General features: G+C 35.9%; 2 protein-coding genes across 3 annotated transcripts; one reads left to right on the top strand and one right to left on the bottom strand.

The window, feature by feature from the left end:
- Nucleotides 1–10,522: 10,522 nt before the first annotated feature.
- cabp2b (calcium binding protein 2b) lies at nucleotides 10,523–17,714 on the top strand (the record flags this gene model as incomplete). 2 transcript variants are annotated; one of them, XM_081382879.1, is made up of 7 exons in its annotated part: nucleotides 14,701–14,745; nucleotides 14,955–15,149; nucleotides 16,296–16,326; nucleotides 16,419–16,550; nucleotides 16,900–17,009; nucleotides 17,117–17,264; nucleotides 17,386–17,714. In XM_081382879.1, 7 exons carry the CDS (start codon nucleotides 14,701–14,703, stop codon nucleotides 17,409–17,411), a joined length of 687 nt encoding a protein of 228 aa, XP_081239005.1. In that variant the 3' UTR covers nucleotides 17,412–17,714. The 2 variants fall into 2 exon arrangements, with proteins under 2 accessions (XP_081239006.1, XP_081239005.1); XM_081382880.1 differs by lacking the exons at nucleotides 14,701–14,745; nucleotides 14,955–15,149 and adding an exon at nucleotides 10,523–10,787.
- A 1,440-nt stretch (nucleotides 17,715–19,154) lies between these two features.
- On the bottom strand, nucleotides 19,155–20,702 carry crybb1l1 (crystallin, beta B1, like 1; the record flags this gene model as incomplete). The annotated part of the gene is made up of 5 exons (XM_081383608.1): nucleotides 19,155–19,326; nucleotides 19,947–20,089; nucleotides 20,180–20,312; nucleotides 20,404–20,522; nucleotides 20,610–20,702. The coding sequence occupies 5 exons, from the start codon at nucleotides 20,700–20,702 to the stop codon at nucleotides 19,155–19,157; spliced, it is 660 nt and encodes a 219-aa protein (XP_081239734.1).
- Nucleotides 20,703–21,754: the final 1,052 nt, after the last annotated feature.

The raw sequence follows: 21,754 nt of genomic DNA, 5'->3' as shown, positions 1-21,754 counted from the left end.
TGATAGAATCAGGATAGAATTTTTAAGTTTTTAACCTTTTACCTTTAACAAAAGACATCACAATTATATAATAAAAGTGCGTCATCAGTGATGCGTACAGCTATGTGGACATCTTGTGTTTATTGCTTCCTTTGGCTTGTGTTGTGAAATCAAGGAAATTACGCAGTCCTCTGGAGAACTCCAGCCCCAATGTGGACAGTCTTAGTATTGTAATCCTGGAGTGAAAGTGTGTAAATTCAATTGGTCCTCCAATACAGGGAGATAACTGAATATTAAGAAAGTCTGAAATTTTTGTCATGTTTGCAACTCAACTTCTGACTTTTTGGTTATTCTGATAAAACAACTTGCAATTTAAACATTTTGCATTAAATAAAAAACACAAAACATTTTCACTAGTGCTCTCAGACATTTGGACCTCATATATATATATATACAGTGCTATGCATAAGTTTAGACACCCATGCTAAAGTTGACTAAAAAGAGGAATAAAAAATCTTCTTTTGGAAATTGAACTTAATGCCTTAATTTAAAAAATTAGGAAAAATCCAACCTTTAAGGACACCAATTTTCTTTGTGAATGAATAATGTATCGTAAATAAATAAATGTTCTTCCTTAAAATACAGGGTGCATAAGTTTGGACACCCCTATGTTAAATTCCCGTAGAGGCAGGCACATCATCACATAGCCTTCACCATACCTAGAGATTGGCATGGAGTAAGTTTCCATAAGATCATCTCTCAATGCAAATCAAACCAGCTATTAGGCTAACTGAAATAAAACCATGCCAGTCTCTAGGTATGGTGAAGGCTATGTGATGATGTGGGGCTATTTTAATTCCAAAGGCCAAGGGAACTTTATCAGGATGCATAGTATCCTGGATCCATGAAGTTACTGGCCTTTAAAAATAAAAATCTGCCTGCCTCTATGGGAATTTAACATAGGGGTGTCCAAACTTATGCACCCTGTATTTTAAGGAAGAACATTTATTTATTTACGATACATTATTCATTCACAAAGAAAATTTGTGTCCTTAAAGGTTGGATTTCTCCAAATTTTTTAAATTAAGGCATTAAGTTCAGTTTCCAAAAGATGATTTTTTATTCCTCTTTTTAGTCAACTTTAGTACGGGTCTCTAAACTTATGCATAGCACTGTGTGTGTGTGTATATATATATATATATATATATATATATATATATATGTATATATACTGTATGTGTATATATGTATATATATTTATTATTTTACTTTTTAGGATTGGTGGTAGCCTAATGTAAAAGGCAAAGATGACAATCAAATACTCTGCATCAGAGATTCAGTCTCAGTGTATCACATTTTAAACTCTCTTTCACTGTATTTTTTGCACTACTAACTGATGTGTCTAGTTGTGTTGTGTAAAATCTCTTTTTCCGTTTTAGTGTGGGATTATCTGAACTGTAAAAATAGAGATTATTAGTTCAAAAAACAAGAAAGCATCTGAGCACATTTACTGCTCTCAGTGGTGAATCATCAGGACAAGTGATCTTGAGAGAGTCAGACTCTACTCTGATGTTTAATTCATCTAAACGAGACAGTTCACCTGTCAAGCATGTCTGGGTCAAGATATAATCTCTGGCCTGAACATAACACAAAAGAGTATAATCCAATCAGTTGTCATTATTATTATTATTATTATTATTATTTCATATCTTTAAGAAATGGCATATGGTGCTTTCCAAAAATAGGACACAATTAGACCTTAAAGGATTTTAATTTTAAAATGTATTTTTCTTTGTAGCACGTAGCCTTCTTTGGATGCATGCAATCTGTCAGACACTAATGTAAATTATTTTTAGAAATTAAAATGAACTAAATTTTTTTTTTAAATAATTATGCAATATCAGTGCAACATATTATTTTAAAGTTATAAAATTGTTTGATCATTTTATTTGTTCACTCAGAAAAAAAACGTACAAAAGCTGTCACTAGGGTGGTACCTATTTGTTCCTTTTAGGGACTAATATGCACACTTTACTTACTAATATGTACCTTTAAGGTATGCCAATATGCACCCTTTAGATATAAAAGTGTACTTTTTAAAAAGGTACCACCCCAGTGACAGCTTTTGTGCCTTTTTTTTCTGAGAGTATACAGTCAAGAAAGGTCAGGACCTCTGCAGTGAGACGGCCCAAAATCTTTGTTTTCTGGGGGGGATACAGACTTAATATCTTTGTACACTATTTGTGAAAAGTGCTTATTTTCTAAAAGATGGTATGTGGAAAAGGAATTAGATGATGAAACGTAATGGTGAATGTGATCTAAAACTGACCAAACAGATATAAAGCCTTATAATATTTATCAGTTACATGTGGCATTTACTTAGCCTGGCTCCGCCCTCCTACGTACTTCCGCTCAATTTCATTTTCCTTCAGTACTACGTCTGGGACTGCTGTATATTCTTAGGTTTCCAGAAACCAATTTTTTTGTAGGACCAATCAGCGAACAGAGGGAGTGGCTGAGAACGATGACGTTGATGTAGTGCGTCAGTTTGAGTTGGAGTAATGGCAGCCGAGAAAGATGTGAGAAAAGCTATTCGGTCCGTTGTTGCAAAACTGCCGAATATACAGAAGTTAAAGCCGGAGCAAGAACAATGTTTGCTAAGTTTTGTTGGTGGCCATGATGTTGTGGTCCTCCTCCCCACGGGGTTCGGGAAAGTTTGATTTTCCAGCTCACTCCGCTAGCACTAGAAGTGCCAGAATTCCATAACTACTAGAACTGCCACAAGCGGTCATTTTGATCGCTATTCAAAACTCTATCTTTAATGATAAATCCCCAATTGAGAGATTAATGCATTTATTGTATTAGAATGTCTTTTAAAAACAAAACAACACCAAACTGTACATTTAAACAAGTTTAATTATAATTTATAAATAAATAATATTCGTAGATGCCCTGAACAAAATGACGGAGATGTTTTCATGTTTCCACTGTTCGATCGCGCCCGCGCCCGCCGACACACACACCATATTCCAGCATTGCAGCCTGTTCATTATAGCCATAATAAAATATAATAATAAAATAGTCAACCTAACATATAAAAATTCCACTGCTCTGTTTCTCAGTACTAGTAGGCTACAATTCGTACCATTTTATGCGTGTGAAGAGGATGATTTTTTCCGTCGATATTGGAACGTGAGTGAAGTTCAAAGCCTATATGATAAAGAATAGTTTAGCATCCAAATACATCGCAAATGTTGAAACATTTTGATTCTAATTAGAGAGTTACGTGAGCCCAACGCCGCTTACTTTCACTTTCGCGTATAAAGCATTTCATTTTGGCTTTAGTTATTTTTTCATTCTTGTTCTGTTCTGAATATCATTACATTTAAATTATTTGTTGTTGAATATGTTTAGTGTATTTTTTACCACATTTTATTGTTGCGTATATTGGTATAATAATACCGCGAAATTCAGTGCGGTCAATATAACCGTTTATGGCCGAAATAGGTAAATATGTTCATTTGTTTTGTTTTTTTTGCCTTATGTGTAATTTACATAGGTAATTTATATGAAAAACATTTTAAATGAAAATACAGACACTTTTAGGAAAAGTCAGGTACCAGCAGGATTGTATTTATTTTTTCAACAAAGTTATTGCAGATATAAAATTCAAAACGGTCAAAATGACCGCCATGGCAGTTCTAGTGGTGAATGAGTTAGCTAAGGGGAACGATAGGGATGCAAAGCCGATAGTTGTTGTCGTCTCCCCTCTTGTTGCACCAATGGAGGACCAAGTGAAGGAGGCAGAAAAGTTGTTTCCGTATCGCGCAGTAGCCTGGTGATCACTGTACAGCATTTGCGGCAGATCCGAAACGACCGCAGCGGCGTATTGTTAATGATTAGACCCAGCTTCGACAGTTGACTGAATACATCACTGTCCTTATACATTTTGAATTTGTAAATGTTTCCGGCCGGTTTCGGCGCATGACATACGTCACGACCACACGTTAGCGATTGGCTATGGCAGATCCTGAGTGACTCTGGGCAGATCCAATAGTTTTGAACTTTAACAGAGAACCCGCCTACAAGGAAGTAAACGTTTCTCAATGGAGAGATTCCAGACTCTCTGTACAAATGAAATGTACAAGAGTCTGGTAGAACCAGGCTAGCATTTACTATGTATGACTGATCAATAAGCAATATATCCTTCTACGTTACAAGATCTAATTTCTCTCTTTTCTTATTTATACCCACTTGCCCCTTTCCTTACCCTTTCCGTTTCTCTTTCTCCCTTAACCATCCCTCTCTCCACCTACCTTTTCCCTAACATTTGATAGATTGCAATTAGATATCCCTGTAAAATCAGCAGGATGAGTCGTTACTCAATCCTGCAGTTTACATTTCGGTTTTGTCGTCAGTCAATGGCATCCCCTCTTCTCCCCTCAGCCTGAGTTCACTGCGTCTGACGCACAAATACTCCCCTATTTTATCTCCTCTTTCATTTTCCGTTACTGAGCTTTCTCTTCTACTCTGACTGAGTGTAGCTCTTTATCCATAAATTATACATCAGGTGAAGGTGACAGACAGAGAGAAGCTTTCATGCTATAATCATTAAATCTACTTTAATATGAAGGGTTAGATAAGCTGAGCATGAGTAGAGGTGTTAGGATACATTTAAATGCACTGATCAAATCTGGAAAGATTAACAATGCTAAACACAAATATGGGCATATATATATATATATATATATATGCCCCTTATAGCTGTCTACAATGAGGTCACCATCGTTTAAGTCCTATAGAAATCTGTGAGATTGGATCTCAAAATATTGAACCTTTTAATATATATATATATATATATATATATATATATATATATATATATATATATATTAAAAGGTTTAATAAATGTCTCTATACTGTCACTTTTGATCAATTTAATGCATCCTTGCTGAATAAAATTATTCATTTCATTCATTTCTTTCCAAAAAAAAAACAACCTCTTACTAACCCCAAAGTTGAACAGTAGTGATAATGTTACAAAATCTTTCTATTTCAGATAAATGCTGTTCTTTTGAACTTTCTATTCATCAAATAATCCTGAAAAAAATTATACACAACTGTTTAAAACATGGATGATTATAATAATAAATGTTTCTTGAGCATCAAATCATCATATTACAATGTTTTCTGAAGGATCATGTGACACTGAAGACTGGAGTAATGATGCTGAAAATTCAGCTTTGATCACAGGAATAAATTATATTTTAAAATATATTCAAATAGAAAACAGTTATTTTAAATTGTAAAAATATTTCACAATATTACTGGTTTTGCTATATGTTGGATCAAATAAATAAATAAAGCCTTGGTGAGCAGAAGAGACTTCTTTTAAAACATTAAAAAATCTTACCGTTCTAATCATTTTGGCCACCACTGTATATATAAATTACTGCCACAGCACATAACATAATCTCAAATCAATTGCATTTCAGGAATCAAGTAAACCTCAGAAAAGTATGGAAGCTTGTTTCCGCCACAAAATAAAAAAAAATAAAAGATAATTGCGACTTTTTATCTCACAATTGCGAGTTTACATCTCGCAATTCTGACTTTATTTCTCAGAATTGCGCGATATAAAGTCAGAATTGCGTGTTTTAAAGTCGCAATTGCGTGTTTTAAAGTCAGAATTGCGAGATATAAAGTCAGAATTGCGTGAAATAAAGTCACAATTGCGTGTTATAAAGTCAGAATTCAGACTTTTTTTCTCGCAATTGCAACTTTATATCACGCAATTCTGACTTTATATCTCGCAATTCTGACTTTATATCACGCAATTCTGACTTTATATCTCAGAATTCTGACTTTATATCTCAGAATTCTGACTTTATATCACGCAATTGGGAGATATAAAGTCAGAATTGCATGATATAAAGTCGCAATTGCGTGCTATAAAGTCAGAATTGTGAGATATAAACTATTCTAAGGTAAAAAAAAAAAAAAAGTCTGTCTTTTTTTCCCCCTTAGAATTGGACTTTATATCTCACAATTCTGAGAAAAGATGTCAGAATTGCGAGATATAAACTCGCAATTATGTGTTATAAAGTCAGAATTGCGTGATATAAAGTCAGAATTCTGAGATATAAAGTCAGAATTGCGTGATATAAAGTCGCAATTGCGAGAAAAAAAGTCAGAATTCTGACTTTATAAAACGCAATTGCGACTTTATATCTCGCAATTCTGACTTTATATCTCAGAATTCTGACTTTATTTCACGCAATTCTGACTTTATATCTCGCAATTCTGAGAAATAAAGTCAGAATTGCGAGATGTAAACTCGCAATTGTGAGATAAAAAGTCGCAATTATCTTTTAAAATGTTTTATTCAGTGGCGGAAACAAGCTTCCATAGAAAAGGGCTCAGGTTGTTCTGTCTGAAAGGGCCTAGAAGTAAACAGTTGGAACATCCTGACACCGTCCACGCTGCTGAGAGCGAATATGAATATGTAAATATGCACTGCTTAGTTTTATTATTATAATCTTATTTTCATAAATTACAAAATAAAAGTCACTTTTTTGAAAGTCACAAATGCACTTCCCTGACATGGACAATATGCAATCCATATATCAAAGTCCATGCAAAGTCCAATCCATATATCTTTTGACTTGAAAAGAAACAAATTTTACACTTTTTATGCAAATTCTGGTCATCAGAACACAAGAACAATTATAATTTGATAATGACGTTGCAGTTAGCCTAGTTGGCAGTCATCAAATAACCAAAGTATTACCCTTACGAAATGAACCATGGTTTTACAAAAAAACATGGTTATTGTAGTTAAACCATGTTAACTACAACTTAGCAATGGTTTTGACACACTAACCATAGTTTCATCATGGTAGGCTATTTGTAGTTGGCTAAAATGTGGTTATACAAATGGTAATCAATCCGCCAAATGCCATGGTGACTCCACTTTTACTATAGCCTAATAGTAAACATGGTTAATTTTCGTATATTGATCTAATTTCAAATGCTGTATTAAACTAATTTCAGAGCTCTGTATAGGTCATATAGGTTATTTTATGGTTGCAAAATAATAACCTAAAAATAATATTTAGGGAATGTTCTGTATAAGTTACTTAAAAGTCCTTGCCACATCTCTCCAGTAACAGAATCCAGTAAGAGAATCATAAGAAATAGAGGTTGATTGCTGTGGCATCAGATAAGAACATATCCCGGTTTAGATAACAGGATGATAGAGATCACTGCACAAACGCTCATGGTTTATAGTTGATGTTTGTTCTAGACTAATAATATTAAAATAATATAAAATAAATTATTTTATTGTAAAAAAAACAAAAAAACATTAGAAAACAAAATCTGGCAGAAAGCGCTATAAAATACAGAAGCAAATTTCAAATAAATAAATGAATAAAAAAACAAAAAAAAAACAAGTAGAAAACAGTGTGTGTGAGATTTCATATAAACCTTTGTTTTTTGATCTACTAACACAGAAACCCCTTATTTTACCAATCCAATTTGTTTTTTAATCTACTAACACAGAAACCCCTTATCTTACCAATCCAATGCACTTTAGAATGCAGCCTAGGACTCAGACCAAAAAGGGCAAATGAAAGATAAGGAGAGAGAGGTATCGGATGGATAGAGTGTCACCTTCGGAATGTTAGAAGGCCAAAAAGCAGACACGGTATCCTTCAGTCTTTTCTTTGCCCTGTTGGATAAAACACACCTGGGCAGAGAGAAGGATGACAAACTGTGGACTTCTACAGAGGAGCAGATGACCGAGTCAGATGGAGAGAGAGACATATAGGCATCAATAGAATGAAAGATGTGGCAAAGCAGAAAGAGGTTTAAATTGATTTCTTTTGATTTTTGAAAAGAAAATTACCACATTTATCCAGCCTTCCTAATTCAGCTTGACTTACTGAATACAGTTCTGAGAAATTCACAGGAGAGTAACTATTGCAATTGCACGGAGGGAACCTCTGACAGGCCCATATTGGGAGGGGTAAAACAGGTGTTGTCTTACTGAGAGAGAGAGAGAGAGAGAGAGAGAGAGAGAGGGAGAGAAAGAGGAGAAAGAGAAAGAGAAAGAGAGAGAGCGTGCCATTGTTGCAAGGATGTTCATGATTATTCGAGAGGGATCAGCAGGAGGGGCAGGTAGTACCGCCGGCATGAGCGCTCCACCGGTAAAAACAGCGAAACAGGTAGAGTCATACATGTGTGTGCTTGTATTATATGAACTATCATTTTTGGGGGATTCCCAGAGAGTGATTTTTGTCTTTAAAATATTCTGCTCTGAATAAAATCAGCTTAAAGGTAAATAGTCATTTTTGCAATGTTAAAATACCTTGTTTTATTCCAGCTTAGTATGCACAGACAACTGAACAATAGATTGATTTCCATGTAAAGCGTAACTCTTCGGCACTATAAAAACATTTCTCTGTTTGTTTGAGCTAAGCCTGGCATAGCAACATTGGCACAATCAATGACATAAGTTTTGGGGCGGGGCTATCTATTTGACCGACCAATGGCAGATGGACGGATTGTTCAGTAAACCTGTTAAAAAAACAATCTTTTTTGTTTGCTGCATTTTAAGATTGAACTTAAGCCGGGGACACACATAACCAATGTAAGGCCGATTATGAATGTTATTTGATACTTACGACTGATCACAAACGCGCTGAGTCAGAGACAGTTGTGTTTAGTCTGTGTTCACAGTTGGTGTTTAAAATCTGCTACAGTCTTTGGAAAGTCTGTAAGTGTGTTCAGTGTTCAGTCTTAGAATGTTTCAGCTAGTCGTTAAGTGTATCCCCGGCATTACACGTCACTGTTAACATTAAAGTTTAATATGAGCGCAGCCACTGTAATTATGCTGGATGAATAGTTTAATTCAAGTAAAATTATGTTTTTTTTGTTTTTTTTTTGCATTTATTTGCAATGGACCACTTTCACTGAACTTCATGATCGTGACGCACTTCCGTTTGGAAATAGAACATCTCACTTATTTCCGGTTATGTTTACTTTCAATACTGTGGCCATTGGCCAATGAGTTGACCTAAAATAATGAGTGTCAGCAATAAGATTAAAAAATGTGTAAAATTTTATTGACAGGAGAAGGGATATTCTGATGTTCAGTGTGTGCAAGAATTATCCAAACTCATCGGAATATGAAGTTTTAATCCAAACCAAGCCGATCTGAGAAAGCTGCGTCTGTTAAAAATACGCCTTTACTTCACCACAGGGTGTCAGTGTTCGTCTAAACTAGTGAAGTGTATGAGAACAGATGATAACATCAGTAGCCTACGAACCACGAACATTTATTTATTTGGATTCAATATTTTAATCATTCTGTGTCATTTTTTCAATGTCAATCTTTTTACTATTTACATGTTTATGCCCAAAATGCTTAATTAATATTCAAAGTAGTAGACTGTCATTCTCCTCTACACTGTTTGTTATTGATTAGCCTAGCCTAACATCGTTACAGGCACCTCGCGAGCATTTATTCATTCAACTATTTTAAAAGACTGGAATAAAGCACCAATGCACACAAGCAATCATTTTTATCAGTCAAATTAATTTAAAAATATAAAATCAACAGGTAGCCTATAAAATATAAGAAAGAAAAACACTGTTAATGAGAAGACGAGCATACTAATGCAGGTTAGTGGATAGGCTACATATATTTAGCCTATTTATTATTCAGAATGCACAGTTGGAAAGAAAATATATTTATAGGAACATTTCAGCAGGCTCAAGATAATTAACACAGAGATCATTATTCGCTGTTTTAATCAATTGGCATCCATAAAACGTAGTGATAATCTGCATTATCATGTATGTAGGTGCGCTGAACGCTCTAACCGGAAACTCCCGATATGTACTAAGTAGAACGCGGAAGTAGTTGTAAAAGTAGTGTGTTTACATTTGGTGTGTTCAACTTGAAGCGGTGCTGCACAGACCGAACGGTGTATGATATCAAGGTACAGCGAGAGCGATTAACATGCTTTCGATGCTGCTTCAAGTCGAACCGACCTATTGTCTACATTACAGTACAAACAGTCAACTCTGATTGGCTCATTTAAGTTAGAAGCTATCAGTAGACTATCAGTAGACTCCACCTACTGTGACTTTTATTATTTTTTTCTCTTTAACAACCCACATTGTAATCAAACTGTATGTGTGCCTCACTCCCTTTTCAAATTTTAGTAAGGCGCCATATTGAATTTTACGTGGATGAAAATGAGGCTGTGAGGCATTTGGTTCTTTTATATAATTTTTGCAACTCAAAAGTTTCAAAATGTTTTTTTGTAGTTTTTGTCTACTGAAAGTCTTTTGGAACAATCAGTATGTTGGTAAACAACACCAGTACAGTCTATTGAACACACTTCACACCCTTGTTTTCATCCCAGTCTAAAATGAAATATGGTGCTAGCCTGCCTGTATAGCTTATAATTGCAATTATCTTTAAAATTAGTCCCCAGTTGCTGTTTAATTATCAGCTTAGTTTAGGATGTCTGACCTCCTGTGCCTTCTGACAGGTCCAGGCCGCAATCAAAAAGAAGGTGGAGAAACAGAGGAAGCAAGTTGAAATGGGTGTGGTGGAGGTATTCAACAGCAATGCAAAACCTAAAATGGGACCGCGAAAGAATCAGCCCATCCTTCCTCCCAGCAGAGGTGGAGATGGTGAGGAGGAATTTGAAGAGGAGCCCGCTGAGACTGAGGAATCGAAGGAGAAGGTGGAACTCGACCTCTTACCTATCGTTGAGTCTGTGTTTGGCCAAGTAAGACTGCACAATAGCACCCCCTGCAGGCCACCATTCATATCCCATACACACATTGCCATGTCATACCCTTCTACCTACAGCCGTCTTTCAGTGGCCCACTTCTGCTAAATAATTGAATGTACATTTTTTTTTTGAAGTATAAATATCATCACGTTATCTAAGTAGTTTAACTGATTTTATTTTAGTAAAAGTGTTGATGTTCATCCTGACTAACTGACTACAGGTTAGTGGATTTAATGGTAAATAGGGTTTATATAGCGAATCATATAAGAAATAAAATGCACGTCAAAGCATCAGTTTAATGGTAGTTTCTTGGTAAACTTTTTAAGTAAATCTAGATCTAGAAATCTAGATTATCCAATATGTTCTACTCACCTTTATCCACTCAACCTGACCCTTTTTTTTTTTTACTTGAGGTTCACTTTCAGTCAGGTTAATTTAGTGTTATTTTAGTATTATTTATAAACTATTATAGTTTTTAGTAATATTTTTAATCATCTTTTATGTATTTATTTCAGTTTTCATTTTAATTTTGGTAAAAAAAAATTGTAAACTTGTAATGTAGCAATATTTCGAATTTTCATTTAATACCTATATTTCATTTTATTTAAGTTTTTAGTTTTAGTTAACAATAATAACCATGTTCAATATTTTTTAGTTGACTAAATTTAATTTAATTTAGATGCTGCCACATGAAACATTTTTAAAGATGGATGATGTTTCTATTCTGGGAAGGTATGTGTCCCAAAGTGACTTAGTTCATTAGCAGATAGGTGGTTAGGTGACTGTCAGGCATGAGACGACAGGTTAAGGAGCTGTCCTAACATGCACGTCTGTCCCCTCATGGTTCATCCGCTCATGACCTGGTCTTAGCCTTGTAGTGTTGCATTCCCACACTATAGGATAACCTTGCGTCCAGTGGTAATCACTTGATATCGAGCTTGAATCACCAGCGGTGAGCACACTAGAAACCCAATCTTGCCCACTCACCTTTCTGGAAGAGGGATCATTGTTTGTTATTGTCATTATTATTTAATTGGCTTGGAGACATAGATACCTACAAACTCATTTAAGAAGATCCATTTAGTGAGTCATTGCCTAAGCTGAATTTAATAAACATCTTTTCTTGCTTTTGTTTAGTCAAAAGTACTGAAAAAAAATTAACTATTGCAGGTTATGTTGGTATTTACTATTTTGTAGCTTACATTTGCAAAGTAATTTTCATTAAAGCATTCTCTGAAACTCTATCCATTAGTTTAAGTCACATGAGAATGGGTATTGTTAGATAAAAGGGTTAACACATTGACCAGACTGACATCTGATTATCTTTAAGTCAATAAATAAAGCAGGGGATCTGAACAGGATACGTAAGTAACTCTCCACTAGGCAAAAGAGAGTGTTTTATTTCTGAAAATCGATTTAATAATAAATTAAACCCCTGCTACACATATGGCATTTTTCAAAAACAAGGAACTCAATCTACCGAGAGGTTGATAGCTAGGTTTTTTTTTTTCTCATCTCAGGCCAGTTGAACTGTTTCGGCATATAAAAGTGTTTTTATAACCATGGATTTGAATGAATTCTGTATATTAGTGCAGCTTTAAAGATAAAAAAAGCAGCTTTCAAACTTTTTGATGCCAAGGACCCCAAATAAGTAATAATTGCTACTTTAAAAAGTAAGTAATTATTTGTTATTACTTAAAAAATAATTATTTTTAGAGACCCAGTTTCTAAAACATAAAAGCATCTTTAGATTTTCATACATGTAAAGATCCATATATAATCTGTGAGGGGTAAATGTGTTATAAAGACAACATATTTTTTGCTAGAGTAATTAATTTGCATTTATATTACTGTATTGAAGCAAATAACAAAACGTTTATTTTACATACTTAACATTTATTTATTTGAATTAAGTTGACTATATGTCTTTTCTACCTTTTATTAGATTAATGTTAGTTGCAATGTAATGCAATTTCTTTAGTGATTGTTTTACGATACATATTGTTCCAAAGTAGTGTTTTTTAATATTTGTGTATTGCGTAACATATTTTAAGTTAACAGCCCTCAAAAACATTTTGTAATATAATTTCTTTCTAATTTTTCGCAGACCTCCAGCACCTCCCTGTGGCCACTTTAAGATCCTTGTTCTAAAACAACCACTTCATGTATATGTGCATCTGTGTGTATTGCTTTTTGTCAACTCTGATAGCAAAGAAAAAAACACACACTGATTATAGCAGTATAACCTAAAAGGATTTCCTGTCATGTTTCTCTGCCAATACACACAGAGAACACTAGGCCTATATGATTGCTATTGCTCATGCAGTTTGCATGTAGGCTACAGCAGCTGGTGAACTCAAACACATCTGGGACTCAGTAGTCCCACAATGCTCAGCTGCTCATAGAGTGACCTCGTTTGACTTGGCTCTAATCTGTTGGCTCAAACATGCAGACTCATACACACCATAAAGGCGTCATGATGGTTTTTATTATACACTATTATACAAAAAAGTGTAGCATTTTTCTACATTTGCTGATCTTTTCTTTTAAACAACAATGTTGGCACAGAAACACAGTTTCTGCTTTCACAGTTTCAACGTGTATGTGTGAGTGGATTAGAGTAGATTATCATTCTGGCAGGCTGGTATACACAGGGCAATGTCACAGGCTTTTACTAAAATATGAGTACAGATTAAATAGTGGTTCTCTGTTCATCTGCCCAAAGGTGTGTTTTGATTAGACTGGGATTATCACGCACACACACACAACTTTCAACTCGGTGTTAAAAAGACAATCATTCTAGCTTTTAACCTCCTGTATTTTTCATTTGACTCTTCATAGTAATGTTACAAACTAAGCACTCTTTTTTAGTGGTCTGAATATGTTTTTTATATGGCTGATACTGATATCTAGTATTCATTTGGCTGATATAATAGCTGTGCAATCTGAGACCCTAATGAAAATACTGCAATTTTTCATAGAAATATGAACTCCACGGGTTTATGCAAAACCTGATCATCATGTTTTCTAGCATGATTTGAAATGATCCAAAATGAGTATCCTGTTCTTCAGTGGAAGAAGAACATCTGATATCTGTCTTTACAAAGGAGATCTTGTTCAATGCCATATATTTTGTCTAGAAATAGTACAGAATATTAAATCTTTTTTCTTAATTTGATATAAACCTTCAAAGATTACAATTTTGAAACCCAGATTTTCAAAGTGGTATCAGACTTCATAGCATATTGATATTTTAAATGTAATAATTTTATGATAATTTAATGTTGAGCAATACAGAAATTGAGAGAAATAAATGCACACTTATGTTGCACAATATGTAGGCTAAAACTCTACAATACTCTAAAAAACTCTCTATGCAAAATAGCTGGTTAATCAACCACTGCTCTTTCTTGCACTTATTTGTTTCTCCTCTGTTTCTCAAATCTCCTTGTGCTCTCTGTACATCATCCCGTGGCTCTCCGTCTTTAATCTGAAACAGGGATTAAAAAAGCGTCTCATTTCTCACCCTCCCCTTACCTCCCTCTCCCGCTCGGCCTCTCTCTCTTTCAGCTTGCAAACGCAATCATTTGCATTGGACTGCAATCTGTGAGGAAAGTGAGTGGATAGGGAAGAGAGGAAAGAGACACAGAGATGTGAAAATGGCAAGAATAGGGAGAAGTATGCTTGTTCTATGAAACATTAGTGTTGTTTGTGGTTTGCTTTGACTGATAGTTATAAGAGAGGGTCTGAGATGCGAGATTTCTTTTAGAGCAACTAAACAACATGGACTTTAAGTAGCATAATATGGAAGCAGGCGAGTGTTATATTGTCATACCACTCTATAAATTAATTATATAAAAAGAACAGAAGAGGTGAAGTAGGGAACATCTTCACTGAGGATTAAGGCATGGGAAACTGCACCAAACCATCCATGAAAAACAAAATGAAGAAGGTAAGAGAAACCTATTGAAAGGTCAGGGCTTGTGTATCGGGGAACTGCGTTTCTGTGTTGAATGTAATATTGAAGTGAGACTTTTATAATCTAGATATTTTGTTATCAGTATTTTAATACTATCATAATACTTGAGTAGTTTAAAGACTAAACTGGCTAAACTGTGCTTAATTAAGATTGTCTCAAGTAAAATTTGGCCTCACCCTAAGGGTGTGGCTGAGGGTAAAGTGTCTGGGCCGGTGGCGCCAAGGCCCGGCCCACCCGGAGACGCTGACGGAGAAAACGAAGTAACTTCTGAGTTTAAGGAGCCTCTGAGTGCACTGGTCCAAAACTGCACCATGCTACATAATATCGTCGGACCCGCATGCATCTTCCTAAGACAGGGCTTCGCAAAGTCACAGCTCGTATGTACTATGAAAAACTAAAAACACAGTGTCTCAGCATCTACATTCTCCACTTGCATTAATAGAAATATCATCGTCATTGTGAATCATCTGCTACATTTCACTCCCGTCCACTGGTTTGTTGTAAAAGATCATGCAGGGAATGGAAAGATGATTCATTCTAAAGTGGGAAATACAGTGATGTTTGCAGGTTTGTTTCATTTTAAAGCTTATTTGTTCAGCAGCCATCAAAAGTTGTCCAAATCTATCGCTCAATAGTTCGAGATCAGTACGTTTTTTTTTAAGTCATTATTCTCTCCCTGCAAGGCTGCATTTATTTGATAATTTATTAGTGATTCAGTAAAAAACATAATATTGTGAAATATTATTACAATTGCAACTGTTTTAATATATTTTAAAATGTAGTTTATTCCTGCGATTCCATTACTCATAGTCTTCAGTGTCAACAGTCGTGCTGCTTAATTTTTTTATGGAATCTGTGATAATTTTTTCAGGATTCTTTGATGAAATACGCATTTATTTGAAATAAAAATATTTTTTAACAATATACATGTTTACTGTAACTTTTAAACAATTAATGCACTGCTGAATAAAAGTAATGTTTGACTTTTTCGTTAAAAAATATCGTCTCTGGTTGAGATGAATGACAATGGATTTTTAACAGTGCCTTTTTACTAAACAGTCACTGTGAGGATATTCAGTTAACTGTGAAATGATTCTGCGCTGTATTTGCGGCATATGCAATCCACTGGTTTATGCGTATGCATGTGTGTACTATATGATATTGGGTATTATAGTAAATGGAAAAGAGAATCATCTATGGGATTTTCTCATATGGCACTCTGTTTAACCTAATCCACTCTGTATGCTTTGCGTGTTTCCCTGGGCCCTCCTCAAGTTAAACCCCCCAAATCTCCTTATCTTTTAGCTGCTGCCGGGCAACTTTCACTGTGTAATCTAGTGACTACCCATGTCACTACATTATTACACATTGGAACCAATCCTAAAACCCGCATTTTGTCCCAGTTTCTCATTTTCACATACCCATGTGTTTTGTCTGAGTCGTTTTGATGATTCAGGGAGAGAGAGACATGTCTTCAAGTGCATCAGTGTTTAACGTCTTTCTTATGTCTCTTGATTTAACAGGACAGGGAACTGCGGCCAGAAGAGATCGAAGGTATTCACAGAAACCACACGCCTCACCCAAGAGTCAGATTTGTAAACACCCTGTTTGTGCATTTCAACATCTCTTTCCTTGTATTTATGCAGAACTAAGAGAGGCCTTTAAAGAGTTTGACAGGAACAAAGGATACATCAACTGCAGGGACCTGGGCGAATGCATGCGGACGATGGGATACATGCCGACAGAGATGGAACTCATTGAACTGAGTCAACAGATTAGTGAGTGACATCACTGAGTTATGATCTGTGGCAAAATGCGCATGCAGATATTATGGTACTGTATTATAGTCCAAAAGTCTGAGACCATAAAAAAAAAAAATCTGGGAATTAAACTTCAGTCTTCTGATTTAAGTTGTTTTGTTGATTATTAAATGTAGGCTAAAAATAAAATGTAAACATTTTGTTATAATTTATAGAAAAAATAAAGAAAATTAATTCTGTAATTTTTAAGGATAAAATGTAATTTAAAATAATGTTTTATTTAACATTTATTTAACATTTTGTATTAATTTACAGAAGAATAAAAAGTTGAAAAAAATAAAGTCATACATTCTCTGTATTTTTTAAGGTGGGGGTAAAATCGACTTTGAGGACTTTGTGGAGCTCATGGGCCCCAAAATGCTAGCAGAGACAGCAGACATGATCGGAGTCAAGGAGCTGAGAGATGCATTTAAAGAGGTACACACACACACACACACACACACACACACACACACACACACACACACACACACACCACTGTTGATAGCCATCAGTGGCCTTATCAGCATTTTTCTGGTGTGCAGTTTGACTCCAATGGTGATGGGCAAATCAGCATCACAGAACTGAGAGAAGCCATGAAAAAGCTGATGGGAGAACATCTGAAACCCAGTGATATTGACGATATCCTTCGTGATGCCGACCTCAACGGGGACGGACTGGTTGATTTTGAAGGTGAGAGAATGATGGACAAACAAGGACGGCTAACATTCGCATTTCTTAACATTTTCAGTTTACCTCACTGAATATACTGTATTTCTGATTTCTTTTTGTTTTTCCTCACTCAACCTTCCAGAGTTTGTGAGGATGATGTCACGTTGACGGAAGCCGCACAGAAATTTGACACACTTTATTTTCATCATAAGTCACTACGAGGGACGCGTGTGCAGCTCTCTGAATGTTTTTCAATAGGCCTCAAGAGATAAAATTTGTAAAAAGGATTTTTTTTATTTTAAGTAAGCATTATTAAGCAGTGTCTCATTTCAGTATGGTAGCCTAATGTTGTAATTCTACTGTTTGGTATTTTCAGAGATATATTTGTCTGATTTTACGAGTGTATTGAATTTCTATAGTGTGCTTAATTATTTTTTTTTTAATAAAATAATTTGATTACAGTGGTTTGATAATTACCTGTTCACGTCTCTTCTCTTTGTCTTAGCTAGCTATGGAGCAGACTGTGATTTTAACACATTCACCCAGAATGAGAACAGTGCCACCTACAGGTCATGAGATCTGAAAAAAATGCTCTCATTACTTTGAAGAGTTTCTCAGAAAATTGTGAACTTGGTGTCTATGGATTCCTTGTGTCATGCCAAATCCGAGGATTTTGCCAGGATCGGACGAACCATCAGTCTAATTTTGTCAGAAATTGCAATATCTTTTAAATGATTTAACATATTGGCACAAAATTAGGTATAGGGATCATCATCAGCATGTCCTGAAGGGACAATTGCATGTACATCAGTGAGTAACTCAATGTGTTATGCCAAAATCCAGTGTCTCACATACCCAGACCGCCAGAGGTACTGTGGCCTGAAATGGTGCACATTTTTTTTTTTTTTTTATGTTCCAGAGATTTCTAAGAATTATCTCATCTGAATACAAAATGCAGTGCGTTTATGTGCAAATTCTTCATTTTGAGTCGATTCTCACTTGGAACTATGGAACTTCGGCATCTGTGTGAAAAAGATATGTGCTATGTTTTTACAATTTAATTACTTAAATATGTTTTTTTTCATTCTGTGTTCATTTTCATCTTAACTTCTGTTCATTTTGAGTTCATCCTACCTGTAGGCTACTTCTGAACCGCAAGACCATCTGGGGACTTTTGGCATACGTGCGCTATTTAACATAGGCTACTATTATTTTAAATAATTATTCAAATTCTTTAAAAATCATGATGTAAGCCTGCAAGTTACAACACATAAACATTTCACACTCCTGTGAAAATACACCAGTTTTACTTCATGCTAGTGCAAATTTCATTCCGGGCCTCGTGATTATTAACAGCCATGATTAAATATGCATGCACATATTGACAAAGACGAAATTTTCTTATCAAGCTTGTAGGTTTTTATTGAAAAGGTGACCAGGATTCTGTACAGCAAGTAAAGAGAGATTTCTAGGGCACAGGAGCTTCACTCTCCTCATCCCTTCATCTCTCCCTCTCTCTTTCCATGCTCCTGGGATAAGAGGGATGTGGGCAGGGGAAAGAATGGATGACAAAAAAAAAGGAAATAAATTATGGAGGGAAATAAAAGAACCCATGATGCAGGAGAGAGAGAGGAGAGGAACTAGGGAGGAAGAGGGAAGCGTGTTTATCGGTGCCTCCATCCTACACAGAGACACTCAGAGGCCTGGGAGAATCACTGCCCCGCTGGGCCTTGCCAGCTTGACAGACACAGACTGCAATGTGAGTCAGGGTGTCTGTCACCCCGAAAACATCCGCCCCTCATAACGGCGGCATGGGGAAGATGCAGCCTCTCAGACGTCTCTCCTCCTCTCCTTCCTCTTGCGCCCTTCTCCTTCTACTCCACCTCTCCTCTTCCTCTCCTGGACTGGCCCTCACTTGCTGGCCATGGTGTAGCAGCCGTGCGGGTGCCACTGCATGTCACGGATACGCCTCACAGACTGAAACTGAGGGCAACGGGCGCCGTACTCGTTAAAGTGTCTGTATTCGCCCTTCTCCAGCAGGTACTGGCTGCCACGGTATCCGGGGTACTGATAGCCAACCCAGCTGAGAAAAAAAATAAAAAAATAAAGAGTCTGCAGGTTAGTTTGCGCACCCTTGATATTCAACTAGCTTAAACTCATTTATACATTTAAACCAGAGTTGTTATAGTTGACTAAAACCATTTTTTAAAACTTAAATAAAGGTTAACCGAAATGAATTAAAGAATTAAAAAAATGTAAATATATTTTGATTTCAACTAGTTGCCAAGCCAAGGTTTCTAATTTTCATTCAGTTTAACTTGATGCACTGAAGTATATACAAGTAAAACCGTATTTAAAAAATAATAATACTAATATCAATTACAAAGACACTCAACAAAATTACTAACTTAACTTAAAATAAAAACAGAAAATCTAAAAATGAAAACTAATTCAAAATATGAATAAAAACTATAAAATAATCTAAATGGTACTAAAATAACACTGATTTAAACATCCTCCCCAAAGCATCTTGTTGTGCAAGATCATATTCTTATCTAAACATTTTTTTCCTCAAGTAATTTTTCTGGTTAACAGTTTAATACGTTTTTGACAGCCACGTTCGTCAATACTATGAAGTTTTTGGGAAGTGCGCAGAGGTTTGTCCAAGTGAAACCTCAGGGGCCACGGGTACTTTGCACTTACGTTCCACAGCTGACCATGATGCTGCCAACTCTGTCGGTGAATCCGTAGGAGAACAGGCTGGGAACGTCATCATCCATGATCTCCATCTTGCGGCCCTTGTACATACCAACCTCATACAGGCATATCTTGTGCTTCTCAGGGTCCTGCAGGATCAAGAAAGTGATCAACGCATTTCAAAGTCATTCAAATAACGGGCCTGTAGGTGTTAGAGCACTGTGTGTGCATTTACACACCATTCTGACGGGTCTGAAGGAAAGCAGGTAGTCGTTCTTCTGACAGTTGCTCCAAGAATCCCAACGAGGATACTCGCCCTTCTCCAGGATGTACATCTCACCGCAGAAGTTCATCTGCTCAAAGCCCACAAAACTGCAGAGGGCACATGAAGAGATGAGTGAGATCTGTTATTCTTCCTAAAACGTGTCTTTTATACAGATGCAGACTTTACGGTGATGCTTACGGTCCACACTCCACACGTAGTGAGCGAACTCTGTCCATGCCCATATCACAAACGTTCATGCACTCGGCGTTAATCTCAATCATGCGTCCCTGGAAGTTCTCCTGGTCAAACACGTGCATCTGATGGAGAGAGAGAAACCTGTTAGTGTAATGTTAAATCGAAGTGTAGGAGATGTGCGCATGAGTATGTTTATTTGAAAGGTTTACCCTGTAGGACATCATGCCCATCTCGGCCTTCTTGCTCTGGGCTGCCTTGCCGTCGGTCTGGGAGGCAGTCTTTTTTTCTCCACTGGAAGACATGATGCCTGGGGAAATTCATGTAACTGTAATATAGCTCAGAATTGAGAAAATGAGACTAAAGAATAAAGAAATGGGAGGGGCAACCACTAGTTTACATAACATTTGAGCATATCTATGCTGGAAGAGAGGGATAAAGTGTTTTAAGAGATGGAAAAAGTCCAACACGTATGTTTGGAATGGATGTAGGGGGTCTTTGGGGCAAACGATATTAAAGTGGTAGTGACAAAGGGGAAGTGCGGGGTGGTGGTCAGAACCAACCCTCTTATACTCTCCAAGCTGTTAGGTTAAAGTTTTATGTGTATGTGAGTGGATATTCTGCTGTCTTACCTGTGTTCAGTGAGTGTGTGTCCGTACCCAGGGTTCACTCTGAGAGTGTTTGCGTCTGGCCGTGCCCACAGCTTTTATACCCTGGCGCTGAGTCTGTGAGGATTACGCTGACACAATGAAACGTGCCGTGTTCAGCAAACTCACAGAAAAGAAGCCCCACATCATCAGCACAGAGTGAGAAAGAGAGTATATGTGAGAGAATGAAATAGTTCGAAAAAATGAAAACTCCAAATAAATCACTACACAGTATTGGACTTTCAAGCCTAAAACATAGGCTAAGTAATATGGGGGCAAAAGTTTATTTACAGGGACTGAAACTGAACCAATGACTTTGATGGTGAAGACTTTTTGCTATTTTACCAATGATTTTTTTAATTAAATTAAATTAAATTGAAAAATACTTTATTGTCAGTAAAAAAAAAATGTGTCTTGGACTCGTAGTGCTGTACACACACAACATATGGTTGTTCTCCTAATTATATAAATAAATAAAAATACATAATAACAATCTGAAATAAATAAATAAATGGCAACCATATAAATGTATAAAACATTGTCACAGAAAACATTCAACAATTAACCATAAATCTAATATGAATATTGGGTGGACATGCCCACTTTAATGCCCATTATGGATTATATTGATAAAGTAAAATCACGTTCCTACTGATGATATAAATGTATTTATTGATCCAACCATGTATTTATATATTGATCCAAATCGT

Source organism: Scardinius erythrophthalmus (assembly GCF_964197995.2).
Source record: "Scardinius erythrophthalmus genome assembly, chromosome: 13".
Lineage (NCBI taxonomy): Eukaryota > Metazoa > Chordata > Actinopteri > Cypriniformes > Leuciscidae > Scardinius > Scardinius erythrophthalmus.
This window is presented reverse-complemented; position numbering and strand designations above follow the sequence as displayed.